Source organism: Aptenodytes patagonicus, chromosome 2 (assembly GCF_965638725.1).
Source record: "Aptenodytes patagonicus chromosome 2, bAptPat1.pri.cur, whole genome shotgun sequence".
Lineage (NCBI taxonomy): Eukaryota > Metazoa > Chordata > Aves > Sphenisciformes > Spheniscidae > Aptenodytes > Aptenodytes patagonicus.
In genome coordinates this window covers 123,492,594-123,519,793 of record NC_134950.1, presented here as the reverse complement: position 1 = coordinate 123,519,793, position 27,200 = coordinate 123,492,594, and the positions used below count along the sequence as shown (strand labels likewise).

Sequence of the window (27,200 nt, the reverse complement as noted above, 5' to 3'; positions counted from 1 at the left end):
CAGCCGGAGTGCATGGAGCTCTGCCTGGGGATGGATGAGGAGCTGACCGAGAGCTTGTGGGTCAGGATTAAAGGGAAGGCAGGGACAAGTGACATTACGGTGGGGGTCTGCTACAGGCCACCTGACCAGGAAGACTGAGCGGATGAGGCCCTCTATAGACAGATAGGAGCAGCCTCATGCTCACAAGCCCTGGTCCTCATGGGGGACTTCAACCATCCCGACATCTGTTGGAGGGACAACAGGGCAGGGCATAAGCAATCCGGGAGGTTCCTGGAATGTGTCGATGATTGATAACTTCCTTCTCCAAGTGGTAGGGGAGCCAACAAGGAGAGGTACTACACTGGACCTTGTTCTCATCAACAAGGAGGGGCTGGGGGGGAATGTGAAGCTGGGCTGCAGTGACCACGAAATGGTGGAGTTCAAGATCCTTAGGGCACCGAGAAGGGCACACAGAAAGCTCACTACCTTGGACTTCAGCAGACTTTGGCTTCTTCAGGGATCTGCTTGGTAGAGTGCCATGGGACAAAGCCCTGGAGGGAAGAGGGGCCCAAGAAAGCTGGGTAATATTCAAGGATCACCTCCTTCAAGCTCAGGAGCGATGCATCCCAACAAAGAAGAAGTCAGGCAAAAACGCCAGGAGGCCTGCATGGATGAACAAGGAGCTCCTGGACAAACTCAAACACAAAAAGGAAGCCTACAGAGGGTGGAAGCAAGGACAGGTAGCCTGGGAGGAATACAGAGAAATTGTCCAAGCAGCCAGGGATCAGGTTAGGAAAGCTAAAGCCCTGATAGAATTAAATCCGGCCAGGGACATCAAGGGCAACAAGAAAAGATTCTATAGGTATGCTGGGGATAAAAGGAAGACAAGGGAAAATGTGGGCCCTCTCCGGAACAAAACAGGAGACATGGTTACTCAGGATACAGAGAAGGCGGAGGTACTCAATGACTTTTTTGCCTCGGTCTTCACTGGCAAGTGCTCGAGCCTCACCGCCCAAGCCGCAGAAGGCAAAGGCGAGGACTGGGAGAATGAAGAGCCACCCACTGTGGGAGAACATCAGTTTCGAGACCATCTAAGGGACCTGAAGGTGCACAAGTCCATGGGACCTGACAAGATCCATCCGCAGGTCCTGAAGGAACTGGCAGATGAAGTTGCTCAGCAACTATCCATCGTATTTGAGAAGTCGTGGCAGTCCGGTGGAGTTCCCACTGACTGGAAAAGGGGAAACATAACCCCCATTTTTAAAAAGGGAAAAAAGGAAGACCCAGGGAGCTACAGGCCAGTCAGTCTCACCACTGTGCCTGGGAAGATCATGGAACAGATCCTCCTGGAAGCTATGCTAAGGCACATGGAGGACAGGGAGGTGATTTGAGACAGCCAGCATGGCTTCACCAAGGGCAAGTCCTGCCTGACTAACCTAGTGGCCTTCTCTGATGGAGTGATGACATCAGTGGACACGGGAAGGGCTACAGATGTCGTCTATGTGGACCTCTGTAAGGCCTTTGACACGGTCCCCCACAACATCCTTCTCTCTCAACTGGAGAGGTATGGATTTGATGGGTAGACTGTCCGGTGGGTGAGGAATTGGTTAGATGGTCACATCCAGAGGGTAGTGGTCAACGGCTCAATGTCCAGATGGAGATTGGTGACAAGTGGCATCCCACAGGGGTCCGTATTGGGACCGGTACTGTTTAATACCTTCATCAATGACATAGACAGTGGGATCAAGTGCACCCTCAGCAAGTTTGCAGATGACACCAAGCTGAGTGGTGCAGTCGACACACCAGAGGGACAGGATGCCATCCAGAGGGACCTGGACAAGCTCGAGAAGTGGGCCCGTGTGAACCTCATGAGGTTTAACACGGCCAAGTGCAAGGTCCTGCACCTGGGCCAGGGCAACCCCCAGTATCAATACAGGCTGGGGGATGAAGGGATTGAGAGCAGCCCTGCCGAGAAGGACTTGGGGGTACTGGTGGATGAAAAGCTGCACATGAGGCAGCAATGTGCGCTTGCAGCCCAGAAGGCCAATCGTATCCTGGGCTGCATCAAAAGCAGCGTGGCCAGCAGGTCGAGGGAGGTGATTCTGCCCCTCTACTCTGCTCTGGTGAGACCCCACCTGGGGTCCTGCGTCCAGCTCTGGAGCCCTCAGCATAAGAAAGACACGGACCTGTTGGAGCGGGTCCAGAAGAGGGCCATGAAAATGATCAGGGGGATGGAACACCTCTCCTATGAAGTAAGGCTGAGAGAGTTGGGGTTGTTCAGCCTAGAGAAGAGACGGCTTCGGGGAGGCCTTATTGCCGCCTATCAGTACTTAAAGGGGGCTTATAAAAAAGATGGGGGCAAACTTTTTAGCAGGGCCTGTTGCAACAGGACAAGGGGGAATGGCTTTAAACTAAAGGGGGGTAGATTTAGACTAGATATAAAGAAGAAATTTTTTACGCTGAGGGTGGTGAAGCACTGGCACAGGTTGCCCAGAGAGGTGGTGGATGTCCCATCCCTGGAAACATTCAAGGTCAGGTTGGATGGGGCTCTGAGCAACCTGATCTAGCAACCATGGCAGGGGGGTTGGACTAGATAACCTTTAAAGGTCCCTTCCAACCCAAACTATTCTATGATTCTATGATCTTAATCTGCAACTCCTCCATGTCAGTCTTGCTTCTCTTGAGTCATGTATTTTATGACGACAAATGTGAATCACATGGAACTGGAGAGAAAGTGCTCACATTTGAGAGGAGGAAGCTTTACAGTCCAGCGAAACTCCATATGAAGGTTGGATCTGGAATTTGATCTCTTTTTGCATCAACACTGGGATCCAGTTTTTTAATAATGTTTTTTCATCAGAACAGGTGAAGGAAATGGATTTTAACATCCTCCTTTTCCTGTATTTTGAAGCCCCTCTAAACCAGTTCAACTCTATAAAAGATAAAGAGCTAATCCAACTCATACCAGATGAGGATCTGGAGCAGCAGATGCACATATCCCAAACACAGCCACAAAATGAAGAAGATCAGAAGGTGTGGAGAAGAACATCAGTAGAAGAACATCTGTGTAAACCTCAAGGGAAACATATTTGGAATAAGTTCATCAACTTCATCAGTGTAAGGGAGCAGAAGCTGGCCACTGTGCAAAAAGTTACTTTATCTCAGATTGACATCAAGAGTGCAGCTTTGAACCCAAACAGAAGGCAATTGCCTAGAATGCTGAATGGCCTAAGAACGACCAGAGCCCCACTCCTTACAAGTCCCAACACCAATTGCTCTCTCCTGTTTTCTGCTGCCATTTAAGGAAGGATCAGAGAATATGGGGCAGAAGGTGATGTCTCCTGCCAGCGGCAGCAAGAATATCATGCACAGCTCTTTAGGGCTGCTGTTACCATTTCAGATTACTCTATTTGCAGGGCACAGATGCTCCATTTTGTTCATACTCCTGACAAGCCTTGACCCAGCTCCTCAGGACAGCTGAACATGCCCAGTCTTAAAATGGGCTGAAAGAATATTGCATGCCAGCACTGAAATCATTAACAGAAAGTGTGTATCTGATTGGGGCAGGATTCTTTTTGAGGTGGGGGTAATGTGTCCCTGTGACACAGGCATGGTGACATGACATGCCTTTGTTTTCCTAACATAAAGGACCAAAGAAGTCTATGTTAAGCATTAGCCAAATAAAGGGAGCTGATACCTATCTATTTAGATACTAAGCAAGTGAATTGGAGTTAGAATTTTTTTTGTTCTGGCTGTTAGTTTATTGCAGCTGAATGAATGATATCCTCACTTTTCTTTATCGTTTAATCACAGTGTGCAAGCAAGAGACAAACAGGTACACTGTAAACCAGAGGAAATACTGAACTCTATTTAGGGACAGATACAGCCCTGATCTGACTGGGGCTGAGAAAGAAGACATGGAAAAGGCATGGAAGTGGACATGGACATCAAAACTGCAAAAGCCACAGAGTCATGACTTCAACACCAGAGGCCGGAATAAGTATCCCACTAGGGGACATTTCAGGGAGGGGGAAGGAGGGGAGGCAGGGTGGGAAGGTTGAAGTCCTCCTACACCTGCCTCCTTCTCCCTCCACTAATTCTACACTGGAGTCATCTCCTAACATGCTTATCAGTGTATCATCTTCAACTGATTCTGGTCCTCCTCCACTGCCAATGAAGAAGTAGCATCTCAAGCTGCAAGTCCAATCCTACACTGTGTTTAAATACCAAGCAGATTTAACCCTACACTTAAAAGCTGGGGGAGGGGGTAAGCATCACAGCTTGGAGAAGATTATTCCTATTGCAGTTTGGGGATAGAGGGCCGAATTTTGTCCTTTGGATTACTAAGCTTTTAAATACAATAATAGCACTTAAACCGTGAACCTACTTTAAAGCACTGAAGGACTGTTAATGAAAGCTTACATTCCCTAAACAATGTCAAAGATCCAGCAGCATTTCTTAACACACTGACTTTTCAGATATCACAATATGGGACACAACACAAAGCTGTACTTTTACTTGCTTAATAATATTATGTTTATCACGATCCCATAAATATTTCATCAAGTTTACTGGTACGATAAAGGCATATGATCTACACCTCATATATTTTCCTTCGTACTTCCAAGGCAGTGAGGGAGGTTCATTTATTGTCATTATCATTATCTCCTCCTCTTACACTTTCAACTGTTGTTTTTTACACAGGCTGCAGGCATATTAAAGAATCAGTTACCTTGACTTTGAAAGCAGCTATAGTTTTCACACCTCTCACCACCTGCAACAAGGGATTTCTGCAGGTATGAGTTAGATGCCAAGAAAGCTCCGTCTTCTGCTCTCTAGAGTTTCAGTCTCAGGTACGATGGTACATGGCACAGCACACTGTTTCATTCTCCCTCTATGACCTTCAGCAGGAACAGAGTTAACCAATGTGATATACTTTAAAATAGCTCCAGCCCTTTATGTGTCTTCCCACAGAATTAGCAGCACCAAGATCAGATCAGAGGAAACAAGTATCAGCTTTTACACTAATATTTTGTCATGTCCAAAGTAAGAGTAATTTCACCTTCCTTGTTAAAAAAATCTCACATAAAGTGTGAGGCAATGGGTGCTTGAAAAGAATGAAGTTAAACCTTTCTGCTTCTGTTGTATATCTGCTGTCCCTGCTAGACATATCTACAGTTTCTGAAGAACCTGAATGGAGCCTTGCAATTCTGAGAACTTGCCTATTTTTTCTTAGTGATATCAGCTGGTCTCCTTAAAAACCTTGCCTTGCAGAGCAGTGTATTTTAGGAGTGGTGTCTGATGTCATGTCCTCTAGAAACAGCAAAACACACAGTCTCTTCAAAGAGATTTTTGAAGTATGACAGCCAGTGGAGGCAGGAAAATGTAGAGGGTGTGAATAGCTTTAATCAGTTGACCCACATCTCCTCCAGGTCCCTCATATTAAAAAAAAATAAAATATATCTTTCTCAGTAAATGTGGGCAGCTCCCCATATTTTTCTATTTCTGCATGAGTGTGTTAGACTTGTCAGGCACAAAAGCAGAAATGACAGATGAACCATCTTGCACCAAGAAAGTCTGACCTCTGAATGTTTCATAGAGGAATCTCTTTAGCTCTGACAGATGTGAAAGACACAACATTGTTACTTCAGGAAAGAGAACAGATCCCTCCAGGCAAGCCCATATCTAATAATTACGAAGGAAAGTTTTGTTATTCGTGCCTTAAACTAGCTTGAGATTATATAACCTTTTTGCATAGCAACATGATTTTTTTTCAGTAATTTCTTTTAAATTTTTACATACAGAGAGCTTTTGATCACTAAGAAATCACCCTCAATTTTTACATACTAACAGGGCTTTCATTAACACATGAATGTGACTGAACATAGACCACTAAGCTTGTAACATCAATCCTGTCTCTTGCAACATTGTCTCTGAGGTAGATTTTTTCTTTATTTAAAATGTACTGGGGAAATGACAGAAACAACTCTTGATTTATGCATGCTGTAACAATGAGAGTGTTTGCAGCAAGAGAAATTTGAAAATAAAAAAATTACCTAACTATGAAATTCTGGGGGATAGTTCTAGAAAACAGTGGCACACACTTTGCGACTAGAGACATAGTCAATCTACTGTAGAGATGAAAAGTTCATTTGTGTATCTTTATTTTTTTCCAGTGAATTTAGGCTTATCCCTGCTCCTGTGCAACAAAACCTCCTGCTGTTTATTCCTCCTACAGACCACAGCCAAATTCAGGGAAAAATCCAGAGGTGCTTTATAAAAGAACAATCGTCAGCACTGCTCCTTCTAGCTTTCTAGTACAAAGTGTTCAGGGAAGACTGTGTGAGCACTAGGAACGAGGATGGTTCACTAGCTCTTTTGCATATGGCAAGAGACAGCATATCTGCAGCATTTTCAGTTTTGAGAAGGCTGGCTGACCCATACTAAACCCTAGCTTAAGCAATAGAAGGCAACTTCTAGTTCTTTACTTTCACCTGCCTTGCAAGAGCCAGGGGCAGGAATTAGAGGGCTCAGAGATGCCACTTCATGTTATGCATGGGACACAGAAATTGAGTTCAAGTGCAAAATACACTTTTCATTTCACGAATCCCCTGAAAAGCACTAACCCAAGAAGGGAAAAAAGGGAGGAGGAGGCAAGCTCACAGCCCACTTTCGGACTTCACTGAGCACAACTGACTCCTCCCCTCTTAGCCACATATCTACTGTATCACCACATCCAGCCAGGGACCTTGGGGTGCAAAATAGCTGAAAGCTACCCTCAGGATGAGAGCAAGGCAGCTGGTGTGTGGAATTTGGAGTCTGTGTTTCATGTTCTGCCTTTTCTGCATCTTTCTTCACCAAACGACAGCTAAAAGAAAACTGAAGTTTGTGTCCATAGTAAGTAGATAGTTCACAGGCAAATGGAATTTCTTCAAAACCTGTCACTTACTGCTCTTCTTGTACTCTAGGGCAAGGGGGAGGGGGCACTTTTTGTATATTTAGGTGTTTCCTGCATATTCAAAATTCACTATTGCACTGTACAAAAAAATCCTCAATTTTAAATAAGAGTTTATAATTTTGTCTCCTTTGTGCAGTCCTAGATGAACTTAACTTTCTGGATTGAAAAAGAATGGGTTTTTTTAATAGCACTAAGAGAGGAATCACATAGGATTCTTTTTTAAATTGTAAAAGAGGATTTCATAACTAAATATCAACTGTGCAAAAACCCTCTTTACCATGGAAGAGTTTCCACTTTTCCAGTGGTTTCAGTGGATTAACATGCAAAACAAATTTCATTATGTGAAACCCAAACAAGTGTACAATGGCATTGAATAAGCAACACAGAACCAGCGCTGTGAAACTAATGCTATTTGCAATGATTATGATGTACCGTTTGTTTGCAGGAAGCCTGAATCTTGTTCTGAACATCGCACATGCTTGTAAATCACTTATATACTTTTTGTGCTGCAGTTTTTATTTCTCCCTACTTGGATTAAGAAATAAAAAAAATCTGGTGGGAAAATTTTAGAATTATATGACACATATCTACAGGAATTATGCTGGACAAAGAAAGAATTCATTGCAGGAATGAAAAATCTTGATGTATCTTTATAGATGTATCTTTTATCTGAAGTGAAATTCCAGAACAGGTTCAATGTTTTCAGAGTAACAGTTTAGTCTGTATTTAGATATTAGATGACACTTTCATCACCTCTTGTGATGAAAAAGTCAACACGTGGCTTTTTAAAGCTGATTTCTTCCAAGAAAGAGCACTTCACAGCAGTCAGCCACAGAAACTGTATCTAGAGCAGTAGTTTGAGTTTTTTCCTTCCAAATTCCCAGTTAGCCCTACCAAAATATTAATATTCTAATATTTCTGGAAAATTACTTACACGCTTCTGTTTGTTTTCTGTTTATTGTGGTCTATTATTTCTGTTGTGGTCTATACCTCCTAAAATACATAAAACCTCTTCAAAATATATTAAGATATTTTATAGTTTTTATAACTTGCAAAAATTTATTTGAGCTAATTACTTTTCAAATGCCAGGAAAAAAAGAAGCGTTACATTTGTCTAAATAAATCAAACAAGTATTGTAGCTATCTAGACCCAAGTAAAGCACCATGAATATATTTAGCATCTGTCAGATACAGTACTCGCTGTCATCGCATATTCCTTGTGACTGCACTAATTATATCCATTACAAAAATCCCAGTAACGCGAAGGGAATTCCATCTATTTTACCAGGTATTTCGCCATGGCGATCATACCCCACAGGAGTTCTTTCCAACCGACAAGCACAAAGAAGTTGCAAGGCAGCAGGGATATGGACAGCTTACCAAGGTGCGTTTGCTTACCTGGGCAATATACTGAAATATTGGAATGTGGTCTGTTGATATTTGTTTTTTGGAACTTTGTTTTCACTTGGAGAAAGGCGGTATTAAGTTGCCATACACAGATCTCCAAAAGGACAGACAAAGAACTTACCAGGATGCTACAACTATGAGCGGTCACTGATTTTAAATGACACCGAGTCAGCCTGTTCTGGTCCAATAGCAGCATATGTTGAGCTGTTCGATTGCAGACTGGGGTCTCCTGGGAGGAGCCAGGCACTGGTGACCACCGCAGTTCACCTGAGACAAAACATGGAGCTTTAACCATCAGTAGCATAAGGTGGTGTAAGTGCTCACAGACCACCCTCAATCTCTGCTGAGTAGGAGCGCTTCCTAGCTCATGAACTACTAAGATCAGTACTAGCAGAAACTTCTCTCATGCTATGCCAGGGAAAGTTGATTTAAAGCTCAGCTATTTTAGTGCAGGCATTGGTGGAATACAGCAGAGCTGAGCTCGCACACAAGTATCAGCTGATGGTAGCGACTAGCAGCAGCTAAGGCAACTGCAGAGTCCTGTAACTACAGCAGTACTGCTTTTTTTCTCCTGTCTTCTTTCCTCCTTCACTTTAGAAAGGAAAAAGGTCTTTATCAAAATAATATGAAATATTATCTATTTTTGGTTGTAGGAATGGGTGCATAGCTCACTTCTTGAGCCTCTTACACTATTCTGTTACTTCTACAGCTTGGCATACAGCAACAGTATGAGCTTGGCCAGTACATGCGGAGGAGATACTCGTATTTCCTGAGTGTTGTATACAAGCAACGTGAGGCAAGTACTGGATCTGGGAGGGAGGATGTTTTTCATGGATGCTAATGGGACTTCCTGAATGCATGAGAAGACTCTCATTCAGACTCTCATTCAGACAAACCTGGTACGATTGGAGATAACTCAATACCTATTGAATTCAATGTAATTTCAAAGTATCCCTGAAACTGGGGCTCAACATTTATTCAGGCTGATGGTTAACTGAAAATCATGCGAAAAGTTTTTTAGGCTGTATATCAGGTTCAGATGCCTCACTGTTGTATGGCAGATTAGCTATGTTGGATATCTCCAATTCTACACTCCATATGGGGTGCAGATACAGCTTAGTTTTCTTTTAGGTTCAGTGCATACACGATGTCCCAAAGCCTAGACGGTCAAATGGAGTCAGTCTTACGCTTTTCACTAGGACTCTTACGGGAACTGCTACCATGTTGCAGCTCCCTTGCCGACCAAAATTTTATTCAAAGGCCCTATTCCAGCTTCACTATTTCTCCCTCCCCCTTCTTTCTCACAGTCCTTCTTCATTCCACTCTACTTTAATGCCATCTTCCCCAGCACAGTACCAGTCCCCTTCTTTCCTACCAAGAGAAAAAAAACAACTAACAGGAGAAATGACCTTCCAAAACTTTTTTTTTTTTTTTCTTGCTTCAGATTTATGTTCAAAGCACTGACTGTGATCACACGCTTATGAGTGCTCAGGCAAGTCTTGCCGGGCTGTACCCACTGACACAGGGCCAGATTTGGAACCCCAGAATCCTTTGGCTGCCAATTCCAGTTCACACGGTACCACTGTCACATGATAATGTGAGTATAAACTAGGGGCATTTGCTTTCCCTTAATCATTAGTAAAATACCTAGGATATGGGATGAAGGGGCAGGATAAAGGGCATGGTAAAGGCAATGAAAAATACATTATGTTACAAGCATTGTGCAGAAAGGCCTAATAAGCTGATTAGAAATATTGTCAAGAGTTTCCACAGGAATGGACTTACATATCAGAGACCTGGAGTTAACAAAAAATGAAGAAAAACAGAAGTCCTAGGTACAGAGAAAAAGAATTAACCTATAATGTGAGTAAACCACTACAGAAGTAGATTAATCCTAAACTTATCACAAACATGAGTTTGTTTGTGTGAGAAGAGGAAGCATACCTATTCTCACTCGTGCTTCAACATTTCTTAGTCCACAGCCAACGGAAAAGACAAAAGAATTGTGCTGGGATTTTCATTACAGTGAGAATTGAGTCACAGGATTGTTTTTCATGGACTTTGAAGGGTTGGTGGGAAAAGTAAAAGGGAAAAGGAAGTAGGACTCGGGGCTTTAAGAGCATGAGTTCATAGGGCAATGTATTTATTTATCTCCCTTCCTCAACTCCTCACCTTGGAGCTGTAAGGAATTGTGTGGATAGCTGCTCTGTAGCCTGCATATACTTGTCCTAGAGGGGAAAGCTGGGCAGCTGAGTGGAGCTGGAGTTTCCCATTTGTGGAAAACCTATGGTAAAAAGCTAGGAAAGATCAGGAGTGTGCAGTACGAGTCCCAGTTTGGGAGATGAGGTTTGCACATCTGATGCAAGATAAATTGTGTGGGCTTACAAGTCTAGTTAACGCAGTCTGTGCTGATAGGGGACTCAGGTTAAATAGGGACATGGAGCAATGGTTCTCACCTCGGGGTGATGAGAGTATGGAGACACATGTCTTCCTGTTCATGCACACAGCCTGGCGTAGAGTCAGGGGCTGCTTCTGACACTGTCACAGATGGTAGTACCCCAGCAAACAGTCAAGAATAGCTGGCCAGTATCAACACCATTAGCAAACTCAGCAAGCCGGTGCTGTACCTCATTCACATCTAGGGGGGCAAGTAAGTTTATTCAAACAAATCATAAAGTCATGAACACATACACATTTTTCATACTTTTTTCACCTATTTGTGTTTTAAGTCTATTTGCCTTTACTACATATACAGGCTAAGCTTGAGACCACATGGATCCCACTACCCAAAACAAGTGTCCATCATTTATTGGTAAAGTCATGCCTGTTCATGAACCATATTATGGTTATTATGGTTATGATTCAGAAATACTTTCCTACTTTCTGGAATAGATAGATTATATTTCTAAAAAGATAGAGGAACTGCTGTGAAGCTTTCCAAGCTAATTTTCCCTTCAGGACTCTCAAGTTCTTTTAAAAGTTCTTTTAACTGTGGGACTATATAGATAGAGCTTTATTACTGGAAAAAGGACAAAAAGCTCATTAGAGAAAAACACTAAGAATATCTCAGTGTCAAATTTTGTTTTAACTTTTGTTTAAAATTTAACACAAAAAACTTCAAACAAGAATAAACTCCGTTTAGCTTAGATAAATGAATTAACAAATTCTTAAGTTATCCCAGTCACATGTAACCTTCAGCCTTCATATGTCTTGAATTAATGAAAGACAAAAGTGAGTTACAGAAACTTCACAAGTTTCTACGATTTAGCTGAACTAAATGAAGCTGCAGTAAGTCCACTTAATACAGCTGAGTATGCACAAAGGCTCCTATTGCAGTCCAGCTGCTGCTTGGCAATTTGTTGCAAAAAGGTGACGGTGTGTTTAAAAAAAGACTGAACACGAGTGAAATCATCCCTGGGGAAGCCAAGCACAAAGCAGTTTGTGAGTACATGTGTTAGTCTTCTGTCAAGGTACAAATTTCACCTTGTGTAGATGAATCCTTTAACTTTGAACTACTGCAGCTATTACTCCTCCAAACATTTAATGGTTATTTTGTAAGCAGTCATCAGTATGACTCTTACAGTCCTGAAGATGAATATCCTTGAAAACTACATTCCGGAATTATTTTTCAGCTTGTCCTAACTAGTGCAGCCAATCAGAACAACAATCCTGCAAGGGTATATTGAATTGCAGAACAAGAAGCACCTTGCCTAACTAACATTTTGCAATTTTCTTTTCAGTTGTTATACTTACCTTTCTCACACTGCCCAAGATACAATGAGCTTCTGAGAGAAACCTTTGCAACAAGGGATTTCCAAAGGCAACTCAAGCAGTACAGGGTAAAGTATTTTCAGTTCTGGAAATCTAATTAAAATGTACCACTTCTGCCCACATTATCTAACAGGTAGGTTTAAAAAATGGCAGTCAATATGCTCCTTCCAGATCTCTAATCTTCACAGTGGGTGTAGACAACATACACAAAAAACAATTACAACATTCTAGATCCAGCTAGACTGGGCTATTCCCATCAATTGAAAATTGCAAGTAATGGAAAAGATAAATTATTGACTACCTTGCAAAAAAGCAGTCCACCTACCTTCTAGAAGAACAGACAAAACAAAAACTCAGATCAAATCAGTGCCAATACCTCTCAAATCACTCCAATACCTCTCCCTGTTTACTCCCATGTAAAGCAACTTCTCCAACATCTCTGTCTATACAATTCTCTGCTGGTTCAGATTCCTCTTCCACCACCAAATGCTCACAGCTCAATTCCCCAGATTTTCTAGAACAGCCTCAGTGCTTTCGTCAAGTACCTGTTCATGTCTCACACCCAAAGTCTTCATTCAGGTGCTCACTTATATTTTGTTCTTGCCTCTGTAAGGCATCCTTTCCTTTCTTTCTCCACCATCAAAATCTTTGCCATGAGTATGTAATCACTTGTCTATTCTGCTGCAACCTTCTTCTTCACAGGTTTATTCAAAATTACACTATCAAACTCACCTGTTTTTCTATAATCTTTAACCACTGACCTCAGCCATCTATCTCTGGCTCTGCATCTGGGTATTATATGCAAGTGAATCACAATTCCTAGTTTTACCAAATTTACATCATACCTCCCTTCTGCTCAGTACCAACGTCAGAGTAATTCTGTTTATCACACTTCCTTTAAGCACTTTTTGGATTTCTGCCAGACTTCCTCATACACCTATGTCCCCTCTACTCTAACCCCTTCTGAACATTCCCACCAAGCATAAACCACCACCATACTTCAAACCTGAACTCAGATCACCAACCTTGTCTAGATGAATAGGCCAAATTCTCTTACCACTAGGCAATAGTTCACTGCTTAAGTGCAAAGTGCAAAGACTATCTTGTTTCTAAAAATTAGTATGTAGTAGTATGGCAGTGTACAGAAATGATGTAAAAAGGCCCTGTGTACTACAAGTTTGCTTTTTTGTATTCCAGCCATTTCTGAAGTTTTTAGCCACTCATACAGGATACCCGTTGAAGAAGTTGAACACTGAAAGAATTTGGAAGCTCTCTGACACTTTACAGTATGAGGTAATTAATATAAAGAAAATTCCCAAGGTCCAATAGAAATACTAACACTTCCTCAAAACTGGTTTTAGCTCTTATTTCTATTGTTTGTAGGACATCAAAAGAAGGTAGGTCTGTGCTTCCAAACTTTTTTGAACCACAGGCTATTTTCAGCTTCTTCCCCAGAAACCCTCACCTAACATCAAACTTGCAACTGAAAATCCTGTAAAGACACTATGACTGTGTGAGGCTGCTATGGGTCGTCCACCACTATAAGGAACACAAACCAGTGGCCTACCAAATCCAATATTCTGTCAGTGACTGCATATGGAGAATTAGGCAAAAGCATACCTTCGGATAAAATTGTCTTGTTACTCCTCTAAACCCCATCACAGAGATAAACAGGAATAACATTTGTTGTTGGCAAAGTAACGTAAGCATCCTTCCACAAAGATTTTATACAAATTGTATAAGGAAGAGAAGTCATAATTTGCATATGGACAGTAGTGGTCAGAGTATTTTCAGGAATTAAGCAGCCATTGGAATGACACAACTGGCTATTTGTGCAAGTTTGGGAACCTGTTCTTAGCAAAGGAACCAGGCGTATCACAAAGAAGCATGGATTTTATAACAAAAGGGATACTGTAGTACCCAACTGTCATGGGTATCTGGGTCCCACAGTCTGGTACCTCTGACTGGGATTTGAAAAAATCCTGAGTGCCCTTAATTTAGCAACAAGCCCACTTCATGTCACTTCAAAAGTCTAGACTTATCTCAGCTGAAGCAAGTGAAAATTGCAGAATCTTGTGTTAAAAATTTATTTTTGCAGGCAGCATTCACTACAAATGCTTTAATGCAGAATTATTTTTAAACTCAAATATTAATGATAAATTGGTCATCAGTACTGAGATATCCACTAGAAAACTGAGGGTGGATCTAAGGTGGATTTCACAAGCAATATGTAATACTTGGGTGTGATGCTAATGAATTTACCTCTGTCCTGCAGTTTCTCAAAGGTCCAACTTTGGTCAAAGTAGTCTTGGATGGAATGTTAGCCAGGGCCTTAAGTTAAATGAAATGTTAACATGTTGGGACACCTCACTGTAATTTCAGTGAGGTCACCTTTCCGTATTTTCCAAATGCAGGACAGCTCAGGGCCACAACTTTTTATTTCAATTGTTATATCATACTGAGAAACCTGTGTCACCAGAGAAATATGCAAAATTGACAACTCCCATCAGGGATCTAGCTAAATGCTGGAAGACCAAACCAATTAGTTGGGTTTTTCCTTCTAGTGTTAGATTTGATGAGCTTTGGTCATTCATACTACTCAGTGAAGACTCTGGGGTTATCAAGACATCTGCCATAAAAGCCACTCTCACCCTTTCAAGCATACAGAGAGAGCTTTCTTACATAGTTTTTTAAACACAATTCATGAAACTACAGTAGCATGCATTTCTCTGTATTTGTTATTATTGGCTAAGTATCATCTGACTTTCAGGTAACCCGGAGACTGAGGTGCTTGCTTGCCCACAGCACAGTCTTAAATAGCATGCAATTAGCCAATTCTTTCCTCAAGACACAAATCACATTTGTTAAAAGAAAAAGTGATACATTGTGACCTGAGCTGGTTTAACCTAACATGTTCTATTGTTTCACTTGTGCAAACAAATCCTTTAAGCAGTTGGCATTTTCCTTCAAACTTGTTACAAGAACACTCCCTCTGGTGAGCTCAGCCCAATGGCTCACATTCACAGAGGTTACATTGAACTAAAGGAAAGATACCAACCTTGTTTAAACAGGAATTCAGGGTAGTGCGAACCAGGAGTGTTGGGCATACCTTTCCTTCTCACAGTTGTGACCATTAATATATCTTGGGCTGTGTCCCTAAGGAAAGACTAATCCATTCCACTTCAGCTTCAGGACTGCGTCAGTATCCAATAGACCTGGTATACATAGGTAGGAATTCCATCTATATGTCTAATCCCTATACATGTACCTCATACTCTGGTACATCCAAATTACAGCTATACATATTCCTACTTGATCTCTGGATCTCACTTATACCTCAGTGCTGCCAGCCCTTAAAATCCTGGCATCTATACAGGATTTGTTTCAGTAAAGATCTTGGATATATCTCAGTAGGCGGCTGAAAAAGAGAGTCATAAAGTGAATTTTTTGCACCTGACAACTGCATTAGCAATTGGCATAAATAATGCCAGTTGCTTTTTGCATAATAATTTTTAGTATTATATTTCCTCTTCTTGTTGAACACTGCCCTTCAAATTTGTTTTAAGCAGTGTGATGCTATAAATAAGAATTCTACAGCTGTCTAAATGCAAAATACAGTCATTATTTTTATAATAAAATAAGAGAAAATGTTACTTGAGTGAAACATTCAGAATTTGTTCTGACAAGCATTTTGTGCCAGAGCAAACAACATTTAGCAGTAGGAATCAGTAAGAAAATCACCATGTTTTCTTTCTTCACTGTAGGACATTAACAATTACTCTTTACCTGTTTGGGCTACTCATGGTGTCAGGACCAAGCTGATAAAGCTCTCAGAATTGTTATTGCAGGCGGAATTTGGGTTCCACAAACAAACACAAAAATCACGTTTGCAGGGAGGTAAGCCGAATTCTTACCCCATTTAAAACCAAGAGTAGAATGGGAAAGAAGAAAGGGTATATAATAAACATTGCTACTGATTCCATAGTAGAACTATGAAAGATGCCATGATGTGGATATTGGTGATCAGCACTGAAAAATTTTGATTAATGGGAAGAGATGTGGTGAGGATGTGAATCACGAATATCCTAATCCAACATTATAAAGGTGGTACCATTTTGGTTACCCTGTATAAGAAATCCAAAGTAATACACAGATTCTTGCTGAACTGAATCAAGTCTGAATTTAATGTAAGCCACCATGCTTAACTTACTTAACAAAATATTATTTGTAATAATCTCTAGGATGGTAACTTTGTTGCCTAACAGTCTTTATATTCCATTACTGAGAGTACTAAAATGAGATTATTAAACTGCTTCTAAACTCAGCAAATAGTAGCTGAAATTTAAAAATAGTTTTTATCTTTTTAACCACTCGTTCTCCTCCATTCATCCACTGTCACCCTTTGGGCGTCATTTTTGTTTTATATGGACACTGTACAGTAAGGCTCTGTGAGCTACAAGGACAAATCACATATAAGCACGGGTTAATTTGTTTGTCTTTTTGGAGCTCCAACTTACAAAACTAAGCACAAAGTTCAAACCTCTGCTCTTGCTTTACTAACAATTGCTATTAAAAAATGTGCCAGTAGCTGAAGACAATACACGTGTCTAATTCTGCTAGAGTGTATAGTTCTCATTTTAGGATTTTAATTTGTTGAGATTCCAACCTTATGCTAGCATACTAGCACAGCCATTGATTTAATTCATATAGTTTATCTTACAACTTTTCAGCAGTTAACATTAACAAAATACAGACAACCACATAATTTAAGAAGGCCCAGAGTCCAAAGGATGTGCTCTTTCTTTTTCTCTGGAAATCAGGAAGCCAGTGGAGTTACACAGAAAAGAGGGTGGTATTCATTAGCGTGCTCTTCTTGCACTGTTCTGCTGGCACAAAGCAGCTGTGAATGCACTGTTTGAAGCTGTTGAGGCTATTAGGGATCCCCAAAACACTTTGCACAGAAGCAAAATAGGCCCAGTGTTCATATAAAAGATATTATCAGAATTAACCAGGGCACTCCGCACAAATTACCTATAAAGTCAATTGAATAAATCTGGTGCATTTAAAGACAGATTGTGTTAAAACAGTAACAAGTGATACAGATGTTAACACAAGCATCCCTTTCATTGTCATTGCTTCCCCATTTTCTTTCAGGTATTCTTTTAAAAACTATTCTAAAGCATATCTCAGATGCTAGAAAGACTTCAAACCAGCAAAAAATGGTTATGTATTCTGCGGTGAGTCCTTTCTGTTTCTTTTATGCTCCCTTTCTGGAGGTATTAAATGCAGTGAAAGCCATGAAACTTTATTTCCTTCATGAAATACAGCTACAAGCATTTTTTATTCGGTTAACCTTAAATATCGTTGGATTATTTTCATTCTTTAATGAACACATACTACTTTGAAACCTGCAGCATTCCATTTTCCACTTGATGTCATGGCTTGTTTCATTGTAATATTTTTTTGACTGAGCAGAGAACTGGAAAAACCATGCCTCATGTTTTATTGAACCTCTATCACAAAGATAATTTAGAAACAAACCTCCTGCTTCCTCCATCGTTTTCAGATGCAAAAGGAAAAAAAAAAGAAAAATGAAGTTAAAATTAGTTATTTTAGAAGTTCTTATGAAGACAGTTACTCAATTATGACTTTATACTTTTGTTTAGAATGTGCAAACACTGTCATTGGAGAAGGGAATTTTTGGATTGCTCTCGGTAAAAAGCTCCTATTTCTAAACTGCAGTTAGATTATGACCTATCAGGTATATATCAGCCAAAGAGCTTACTGATCTGATCTCAAATAGTGTTTACTTAACACACGAAACCACTAGTTCTTTTTAAAAGAAATTTTAACAGCTCCTACTAACTTTGATAAGAACTGCAAGTGACTAAGACTTCTTAAATATTTACATATATGTATACTTTATACAGGCAGCATTTCAGTTTGTTCAGCCATAAAAGGACAGTATTTGCTCAACGTTGCAGAGGGCAGAGGGCAAGTATTAATGAGGCCACACAAGTAATGTTAAGTGGACAGATAATGTGCTGGACATATTGTTAAATAATAGGTACATGCAATCATTTTCAATAGGCCTTTAATCAAAGGTTTCCTGTATTTACAGCATGCAGCCACCATTGTTGCCTTACAGATGGCACTCCATGTCTTCGATGGGAAACTGCCTCCTTACAGTGCCTGTCATTTTTTTGAACTTTACCAGGAAAAAAATGGGCAAGTATCTGCAAGCCGTACTGTTAACATATTCTTTTTCTAAAAAGCAATTTACTGATACCCCAGACTAATTAAACTGGATACACAAGGTTCACTACACAGGAAAAGATTACAAATTTATTTTAATTATATAACTGGACTCAATTTAGCAGTTACTGACAGTAGCAGAATCACAGCACTGCAGCCTGAAAATCCTCTATATATTGCTTCATTACAGTTATGAGAGGTTTTACTCTACCCTTTTTATCTGTTTAACTCCTTGACTCTCTACCAAGAAGACAAACTACATGCAAATTGGTGCTGACCATCTATTATTTAAAAAGATCTCTTCAGAGTACTAATGATACATATTAATAGCCAGACAAATAAGCTGGCTAAAAGTTTGTCCCAAAGTACAATCACTACAACACAGAAAGGCTGTGTGGTTCTGCATACCTAACTTTATTTTGACCCTTCTGTATTTTGAAACAGGCAATACACCATAGAAATGTACTATCGGAATAATTCTTTGAGAGATCCTCACCCCCTCACTCTCCCTGGCTGCAAATTTCGCTGTCCACTGGAGAGATTTACTCAGCTGGTCTCCCCAGTCCTAGTACACCATTGGACAAGAGAATGTAGGATGTAGGACATAAAAAGAGGTAAGTTAAGTGCTTTGGGCACGTGTACCCAAAAGTAAAGTCAGGATTACATCTTCTGCCAAGAGCTCATTTGAAGTAACAATCATTTTCATAAGGATCTGGTCTGAAATGAAAAATAGTCAGATTCAGTAAGACAGATTGTACCCATGGCCATAATTTCTACTCCATTGATACATTTATCTATTCCAGCCCAACTTTCTGGTGAAATGGAATCAAGGCTGATTAGACTTTAGGGTATTTTTCATGGGTTTTTTGTTTCAGTACAGTCAAAAAGACCTTCAGTTACCGAGGAAGCAGATACAAATGCACTGAATTATAACAATTCACCTTATCTTCTCTAACTGTAGAGTATTTGTCTGAGCTGATTAACAACATTATGCATTCCCTTGATTTTAGAAGACATTCAGAGATCAAAACAGATGAATATTGAATAGTGTATCAGACTGGTACTTACCAGAATGTCAAACATATACAGACACACATTGGCATACTAACGCATCCCCTAGTAGGTTGTCTGTATCTCCACATTAGGATGTCTAACTTTCCATTTTGACCACTGGTGATATTTACGTTTGCAGAAAGAGGGAACAGGAAGGCAGAGAATTACATTGTCTCTCTTGTATCTAGCTCTATATTCCTTAAGGGAGATGAAAAGCAAACAGGCCCCAGGATTCAAAAGTGTCCCCACTTTTTTGATGATCAAATGTTGTACCTGATGTTAAAAAATCCCATATGGCCTTCTGAATCACTGATCTCAAGAAGAATTTGAAATGTCAGATATTAGAAGAATGCAGGCAAGCCAATTCACCTGGTTGCAAATAATTCCTTGTTAAATATCTGGAATCCATTAACAGACTGGAGATAGTTTAGCCAGAGTGAATGAATAATTAGCAACTAATGATTCACTAAACTCATTTCTTCACTATATTCATTGCTCACAAATTCTCAGGAAACATATCAGAAAATTACCACATTTAATTGCAAAAGGTAATTTGTCAGGGGGAGGGGGAGGTTGGTTCTGACTATTTTTTTTTTGGCCAAGGAACTAATACAGTCAGTCATGGAAGATCATGATAAATACTTCATGTTTATACTGTGGTGCTTATTAATCTAAGTTTTGTGGAAATTAGTTCCCCTCCTTCACAAAGCAAACTGTGTAACTGACCAAGTAAATAAACAAAAAAATTACCATATAATCAAAATTTGGCATTAAAAAAGATACAAATTTTTAGCCTTTAAGTTCAACACAAAGGCTGCACATTGTTTCAATTCTCAAATTTTGCTTAAGTAGAAGCTAGATGGTGTTCAGGCATTTTACACCAAGTCCAGCATCACTGCTCACAACTGCCTTCATTAGTAATCCTGAGTGCTGAAAACACGTATGGATCACAAAAGAGATTACAACCAAAACTGACGCTTCAATCAAAATATTTGATATTGTCATATCAAGATTTGACACTTTCCCCTATTTTATCCTCGTTCAGAATGGTTCCATCTCAGTAACTGTTGGGGCCAGATCCTAATTTTGGGGCTCATAACTCTTTTCCTGCAGGCAGAAGTTTTAAACTCTCTGATGTGGATGAGTGGCACTTGGGAAAATGCCAAGGCAACGCTGCCCCACAGCCTGCACAGTGCAGCACACTGACAGAGGGACTGCACTGTGCTAAACCACTGTGCATTACCAATTCTCAGTCAATGCAGATAGGCTGGAACAGCTGATCTTTAACACCAGGAAGCTAAACCAAGCTGAAGAGTGATGCAAAGAGTTTACAGGTCACATTTACACCTAACATACACAGCTGCAATATCACTGATTTCAGCCGTTTTCAGCTTTGTCAAAAATCATCTCAAATATTGTCCTTTGCTAATGCGTATGTTAATACTTTGATTATACATGCATCAGAGCATTTGATGAATAGAAGCCCATAAATGTGATTTTTTTGAATGAAATACAGGAGTGTGACTGAGCTCAAAAATTTACCTTACATAGCTATTCTACGCAGAGACACCATTTCCGAAACGTAGAGTTGTTTCCAGAAAATGCTTAATTGAAGTTTCATGGAGATGACTTACGTCCTCAGTACAAGAAAATACAGGGGTTGGACAAGTATTGCTATTACAGGTCACACAAGAGAGTAGCAGTATTTGAGGGCGGTATAAATCAGAGCCAAGTTCCTCCACATGACGAAGACCACAGTGTGGAACATAGGAAGTGAAGACAGCTCAGCATATTTGGGAAAGAGATAATACATTTCTCTGTGCTCTTTTGGCTGCTCAGGAAGGTTTCAGTGTGGATTGGCTCACCATTTCAACACACTTTTCCTCATTCCATCAAAATGGGAGCAAATCTGTTAACTCTTTTGCACTTAGTCTGAGCTACCCACTTGTTGAGGTACTATTAATAGATTTGCCATGTTTTTGGAGAGTGAGGCCATATGCTAAGAATGATTCTCTCTTTTTGTCTTACCTTTAGGTGTTCCCTCCATGATCTTCAGTGTGATTAGCTTTTGAAACAACTCCTCCCACACTGTGATGTGACTACAGTCTAACATTTCTCATTAACTTCGATCAGCATGACCAACAGTCTCCTGATCTCTATCAAAAGAAAACATTCCTCAGTACAACAAAACAAAATTATAGAAAGCGGTGACTTACCCTTCATGAACATTCGCTTTATTTTATCAAGTAGTAAAACCCAAGTGTAATATGAAACCAGAGTAATTTTTCAAGACCTACTAATTCCAAAGGGACTTTGGCAGAACTAATTCAAGAATGCAATTGTAGTTATAGTGTTTTGGAGGGCTATAGCCTTAATTTACAGCAAAATTGGAAAATACCTCTGAAGGAGTGTTGCCCTCTTTTGAAGAATGAGACAAGAACTTCCAGAATTGGTGAGGGAAGCAGTACTTCAAAAGGAGCCCCCAAAAGGAGGAGTCATTCTAGTGTCCTTATACTTTATTTTATTCAAGAAGTAATGAAGCATTTTACACAAACAGATCCCAGAAGCTACAAAAATGAGGATAATGGCTATTTACTTACCAAAGAGATGTCTTTCTTTTTCTTTTCTCTGTTTTATACATGCACAAATATCCCACCTCTATACAGAAGGAAGGTGAGACTTATGGAAAGAATGGACCATGGATCTAGACCTAAGAGAAGCCTACAAACAGCCATGAAAATCTAGCAGGCAATTGGCTGACCCAACAGGGCTTTCGGATATTAAGTCATTCTATCTCTTTCCAAAAAGACAGCAAGGCTGAGTGTTAATTTTGAAAGAAAAATCATTTGTGGTTTCAAATAGCTTTTCAAACACCTTCCTTTTGTTATGTTACCTTGATTGTATACTCTGATCTGATCATATAAAGTCTGTGCTTCAGGGAAGTCTGTAAGTCCATGCTGTTCTTGACATTAACAACAAAAAGATCCTACTGGCAACACAAAATAAAAAAATCCAGAGCTACATGCTAGTTAAAACATACAGAACGTGCGGGGCAATCCTTCACTAGTTACATTTTCTAATAGTGCTATTGCGAAAACAGTTCGTGTTCTTACTACAAAAGCTGGATTAGAACAATCAGTCAGATGCAACTAACTTCTGAAAATAGTGGGCACTTCTTTGCTTGAAGAACTAGGCTTTCTTATTTTTTATTTTTTCACAGTGGATAGGACCTTTGTCAACAGCCTTGTTGCCCGCAGGTCATTTCAAAGAGAACCAGAATAATAGATGACATGCAGAAAATTCTTACATTCTAGCTTCCTTTCCTTGGACCAGGCTTTTAAAATGGATGCTAAGCCTACAAAAGGTATATTCCTTTTTAGAACTACAGCATACGCAGATAACTACTACTCCATAAGCTACAAAAGAATCAAAAGAATAAAAAGATCCCTTTCCCCTCTAGCAAGAATCTAACTTTCAGAATTCTCACTGTAAAAGCCCATTCTCTTCTCAGCAGGGCCCAAGCAACAACTCCTGCGTTTCCTAAGCCAGCATAGGAAACACAGTTCATCAAGAAGAGTTGTAGTTAGATTTCACAGCAAAGAAGTTCAAACACATAGATAACAATAAATTATTCCCTCTATTGAAAAAATGCAAGCCCTTTTACCATAGCATCCAAACAAGGGTAAAAATGTTTTCCAACAGCATGAGACAACCAGTTCTAGCTGCTTCTTAACGCAAAGAACAAGAAGCTTGTTTTTTCCATATTACCTTAACGTCCATAATAGACACCAGCAGAAAGCCTTCTTCGGTCTGGCAGCCCTCATAGGAGAGTTAGTGCAAGCTATTTAAACGATTCATCTCAAAACCACGCAGCTGATCATCACACCTCCCTTAACAAGAAGTAATTAAAAAAAAAATTGCTAAAAGAAAGCAAATAGAGAGGAAAATTTAAGACTCCATCTTTATCGGTATTGGACTACTAACAAGATTGTAGCCTTGGCTGCCAAAAAAAAATTTCTAGGCATTCTCTCTTCTATTCTGAACCTGTTTCTATTTCTCCTTTTTCTGAACTTGTGCCAACTTGCGTTGCTTGAGTTGCTTTTAATGTTTTGTTTGCCAGATATTTAGAAGCGGAAGTTCAAGAGCTATAAAGGTGGTCTCATTCTTCTCCCATCAAAGGCAAGGGTAACTTTTCCACTGGTTTCCTAGATTGGACAAGGCTCACACAGAAAATGCAATACAGAGCTGAGACATTTTTCATGATTCTCTTTAGCCTCCAGTTCCCAGTTCCTCCCTGCCTTCCTCACCCAAATCCATCTCTCAAAAATTTCCAGAACTGCATGAAGACCCTTCTTCTGTCCCACAGATTTGTCTGGTATGGGGGATCATGGAGTTGGACCCTGGCCTCAGCACTTCAGTTCAGCTATGGAAGTGCATCCTAGCTGAGGCCACTGCTCACAGAACACCAATAGAAGGTCACCCTTTTCCATCACATCATTAGACCCTCTCTTCTTCCCTGCTACATGGCCCAGTGAATGTACCTTGAACATTCTGATTTCTGTTGAGCAAAATTAAATTTCAAATTTAATTTCCAAATTAAGGTATTTCTAAATATTTTATTCCCCTCATCTCTATTCAACAGAAACCCCATCACACACATTTTTGTTCTTAGGACTATCTATCACTGTAGAAACAGAAAGGAAGACTTCCTTTATACCTTGCTTACTCCAAGGGAAAATGAACACCAGTGTTCATCAGAGAGTTCAAAAGTCTGTCCCATAGTCTTTTGCAGGTATGAAACCATAAACAGTTTCATTTCAGTTGCTCTTAAAGAAGAAATGAACAAAAAATTACAGTTAAGCTTTGGAATTATTTAGAATGCAAAGGAAAAGATTTTTTTTTTATATATATATCAAGTTGCAAAAGCAGGATCACATGAAAACGCAACTCTCTCCCTTCTTTCACAAACAATGCATAGACCGTCCAGTCATATTTTAAAGAAGATTTGCTGTAATACAATAACCTGAATAGTCATAGATGCTGTAATATAGGTGAGATGTAGCTCGTGATGTTCACTATTTTTCCTGTCATACACTGAAACAATGTCAGCAAGATGGGGAATGAACAACAGAAAAGCAACAGTAATTTTGTGCTGCCTGGGAAATGTGGCACTGGAATTCCTGGACTGTAATTTTCATTCTTTTCACCACTTCCTATTCTCTTTGGGTTATTTACTGAGCTGAGTGACTACCAAAAAAGAAAGAAAAAAACCCAAACTCCACATAATTCAGAAATATGGATCAAATTCATTGACTAATTTTGATTTGTTTCACAGTAGTGCTACAAGTAAGTGTTCTTCTTTTTACTTAGTGCTTAGGGTACTCATCTGAGATGTGGCAGACACAAGTTCAAATCCCACCTTTACCAAAAGGATCTGACTCTACATCTTCCAGAAAATAAAATCACCACCAGGCTGCAGAGTTTCAGAGGGGAAAGTGAATATGAATAGTGCTTTCTGCCTCTTTCTCACTGCTGTTCACTTTGTTTACATATTTCCTGGTGTGCAAATTAGGCTTCCTATGTCTCAGGCAAACATCTTAATCGTAAGACCAGAAAGAAATTCTCTGAGTGCCCTGTAACCAGGTGAATATTACAAATTTGGGACAAACTAAGAAATTATCAGAAGACACTGAGTAGACACTTTATTCCCCCCGCCTGCCTTAGAATAGTAACTTTGTGCTTAGGGCATTTTCTCCAGTAGTGCAAGATATAGGATCATGTCCTGTCACCAGCCTAAGTAAGTTAATTTTTCCTGTGTCACAAATGAACTCCTTTGTCCCTTCCCACTCCCCACAACTGAGTGAAATCGCCCCAACACAGGACTGCAAGACAGTCTTTTGCTTTTGTCATAAGTGCTTCGAAATGGTGCTTGGAAAACATGTCACTTTGTTTACTGAAACCAAAATTTTTCTTTTCTTTCCCTTTTTCAGCTCAAAAAAGCTTGAAAACATGATTGCAAATAAATCCAAACTAGGTTAAGTGCTGATCTGCAAATTCAGTCAGTGACAGAATCTGAGCTGTTTCCCCATGTGAGCAGCCTGGTCCGTAAGTGCCAGCAGCAGTTTCATATCTGGCTACCTTGACTGCAATGACTTCCACCCTTTCAGGGTGTAGGCTGTGCTCCACCAGCAGCAGCTACCTAAGGTAACCCTTGCGTACATTAAAGCATGGGTTCTTTTGCAACCAGTGCACTTCAAAGCCAATCCAGCTATGCTTCAGCAAGCATAGCTTGCATCAAGATAGATATATGCACTTTAAATGGACAATTGTGTTTAAGCTAATTCTACTTAATGCCATAATTTCATAATTAAAATATATGCCAATGAGCCAAATAAACATAAACATGATTAAAATTGTTTAGGTCCACTTGCATTATAATGCTTGGACAACTGTAACTAGATTGATTTAGGAATGATTTTTTGTATTTTGAAGCAACTTTTCCTGAAAAGGGTAAGGATTTAGTTGTTGCAGAATATGACAAGTTTATAGCTGCCAAATGCGCAGTAGAAATGGAGACAATCTAAGACAAGCAAGGAAATTTCCAAATGAAATACCTGCTACCAACATACTTAGAGATTACCTACAAGATTCCTACAGGACCCTGTCTTAATCACTATGGCACACGAGTGTATTGTTCCATTTTGGAATGAGATTTATTTAAGATGTTGTGGTGCCCATTCTTTTGGGCATAAAATAATCTCACTAGCAAAGTATACATGCCAAAGGGAAGAGTGAAGCCACAGAAAGCAGAACTATTTATCATATGCTTGGTCTTGGGTTGAAATACCATTTTTTAAGAGATGTTAGCAAAGATTTTCTATAAAATGCAGTTGTTAAATATTTTCAAACGTCCCTGAATGATGCCATCCAGCATCACACAAAAATTGAGTTCATGTCTAAAGTGAAGTTACTATAAGGGTTCCATAATAATGAGACTTCATTAGTCATAGTCACTCATCAAAGAAACACAATAAACCGGCAAATCTTACAAAAACTAATCAGTTATGAATTTCATGGTAAGGGCTTAGGAAGGACAAGAAAAAATTTTGAGAGCCAACAAGGATTCCTTGATCCAAAAAGCTTAGGAACCACCTATCTAAAAAACGATATAGATTAAAAAAGTAGAACATCTACTCTTGATTTTTGAGGCATATGAAAATACTCTAAAGAAAGTATATTTTATGACCTGCACTCTTAAATAATAGAGGAAGATGATCAGCTTACATTTGTTTTCAGAAAGACAAAGTATTATATTTTTATGAAGTGTGGATTACTCTCTTTCGCCTTCTGCATAGGCACAATCACACCAAGAGAGACCAAGAAGGAGGGTGGGGACATAACAGTGGAGGAAGAAAGAAGTTCAAGTGCTGAAAACTGGGCATGGACTGACAAGAAAGATGGGGAAGCCTGGGAACCGTGGTCCTCCTCCCTTCCGCTCCCATCCATCAGACAAAATGGATACATAAGGTCATTCACACAACTCAGAGAAGAGAGCACTTGAGGCTTAGTGGGGTTTAGGGCCCTACAGACAGAATTTCTGGTAAACGGTAAAATACCTGTTGTAGAGAATACTGTTGCAGAAAGCTCAACTGAAGACCCTGAGACAGGTTTGGGTATGACAGGAATGAGATGACTTGGACAATACACAGAGGATCTTAAGTTTTAACATTTAGAGAACTCTATTTATAGGTCTCTGCAAACTGTAATTCATTTACTC

At 39.9% G+C, this 27,200-nt stretch overlaps 1 protein-coding gene across 1 annotated transcript; it reads left to right on the top strand.

Moving 5' to 3' along the window:
- Nucleotides 1–6,762: 6,762 nt before the first annotated feature.
- LOC143157480 (prostatic acid phosphatase-like) lies at nucleotides 6,763–21,579 on the top strand. Its single transcript, XM_076332313.1, has 11 exons — nucleotides 6,763–6,876; nucleotides 8,226–8,321; nucleotides 9,054–9,140; nucleotides 9,789–9,941; nucleotides 12,085–12,183; nucleotides 13,313–13,408; nucleotides 15,880–16,012; nucleotides 17,270–17,352; nucleotides 18,237–18,343; nucleotides 18,815–18,984; nucleotides 21,458–21,579. Exons 1-10 carry the CDS (start codon nucleotides 6,763–6,765, stop codon nucleotides 18,969–18,971), a joined length of 1,125 nt encoding a protein of 374 aa, XP_076188428.1. The 3' UTR covers nucleotides 18,972–18,984; nucleotides 21,458–21,579.
- Nucleotides 21,580–27,200: the final 5,621 nt, after the last annotated feature.

What these genes read in the sequence shown, in the direction of transcription:
- LOC143157480 (XM_076332313.1), top strand. Translation starts at nt 6,763, where the DNA reads ATGAGAGCAAGGCAGCTGGTGTGTGGAATTTGGAGTCTGTGTTTCATG. An exon ending in AACTGAAGTTTGTGTCCATA is followed by an intron (nt 6,877 to 8,225) that starts GTAAGTAGATAG and finishes CTATTTTACCAG; the next exon opens with GTATTTCGCCATGGCGATCA. An exon ending in GGCAACTCAAGCAGTACAGG is followed by an intron (nt 12,184 to 13,312) that starts GTAAAGTATTTT and finishes TTTGTATTCCAG; the next exon opens with CCATTTCTGAAGTTTTTAGC.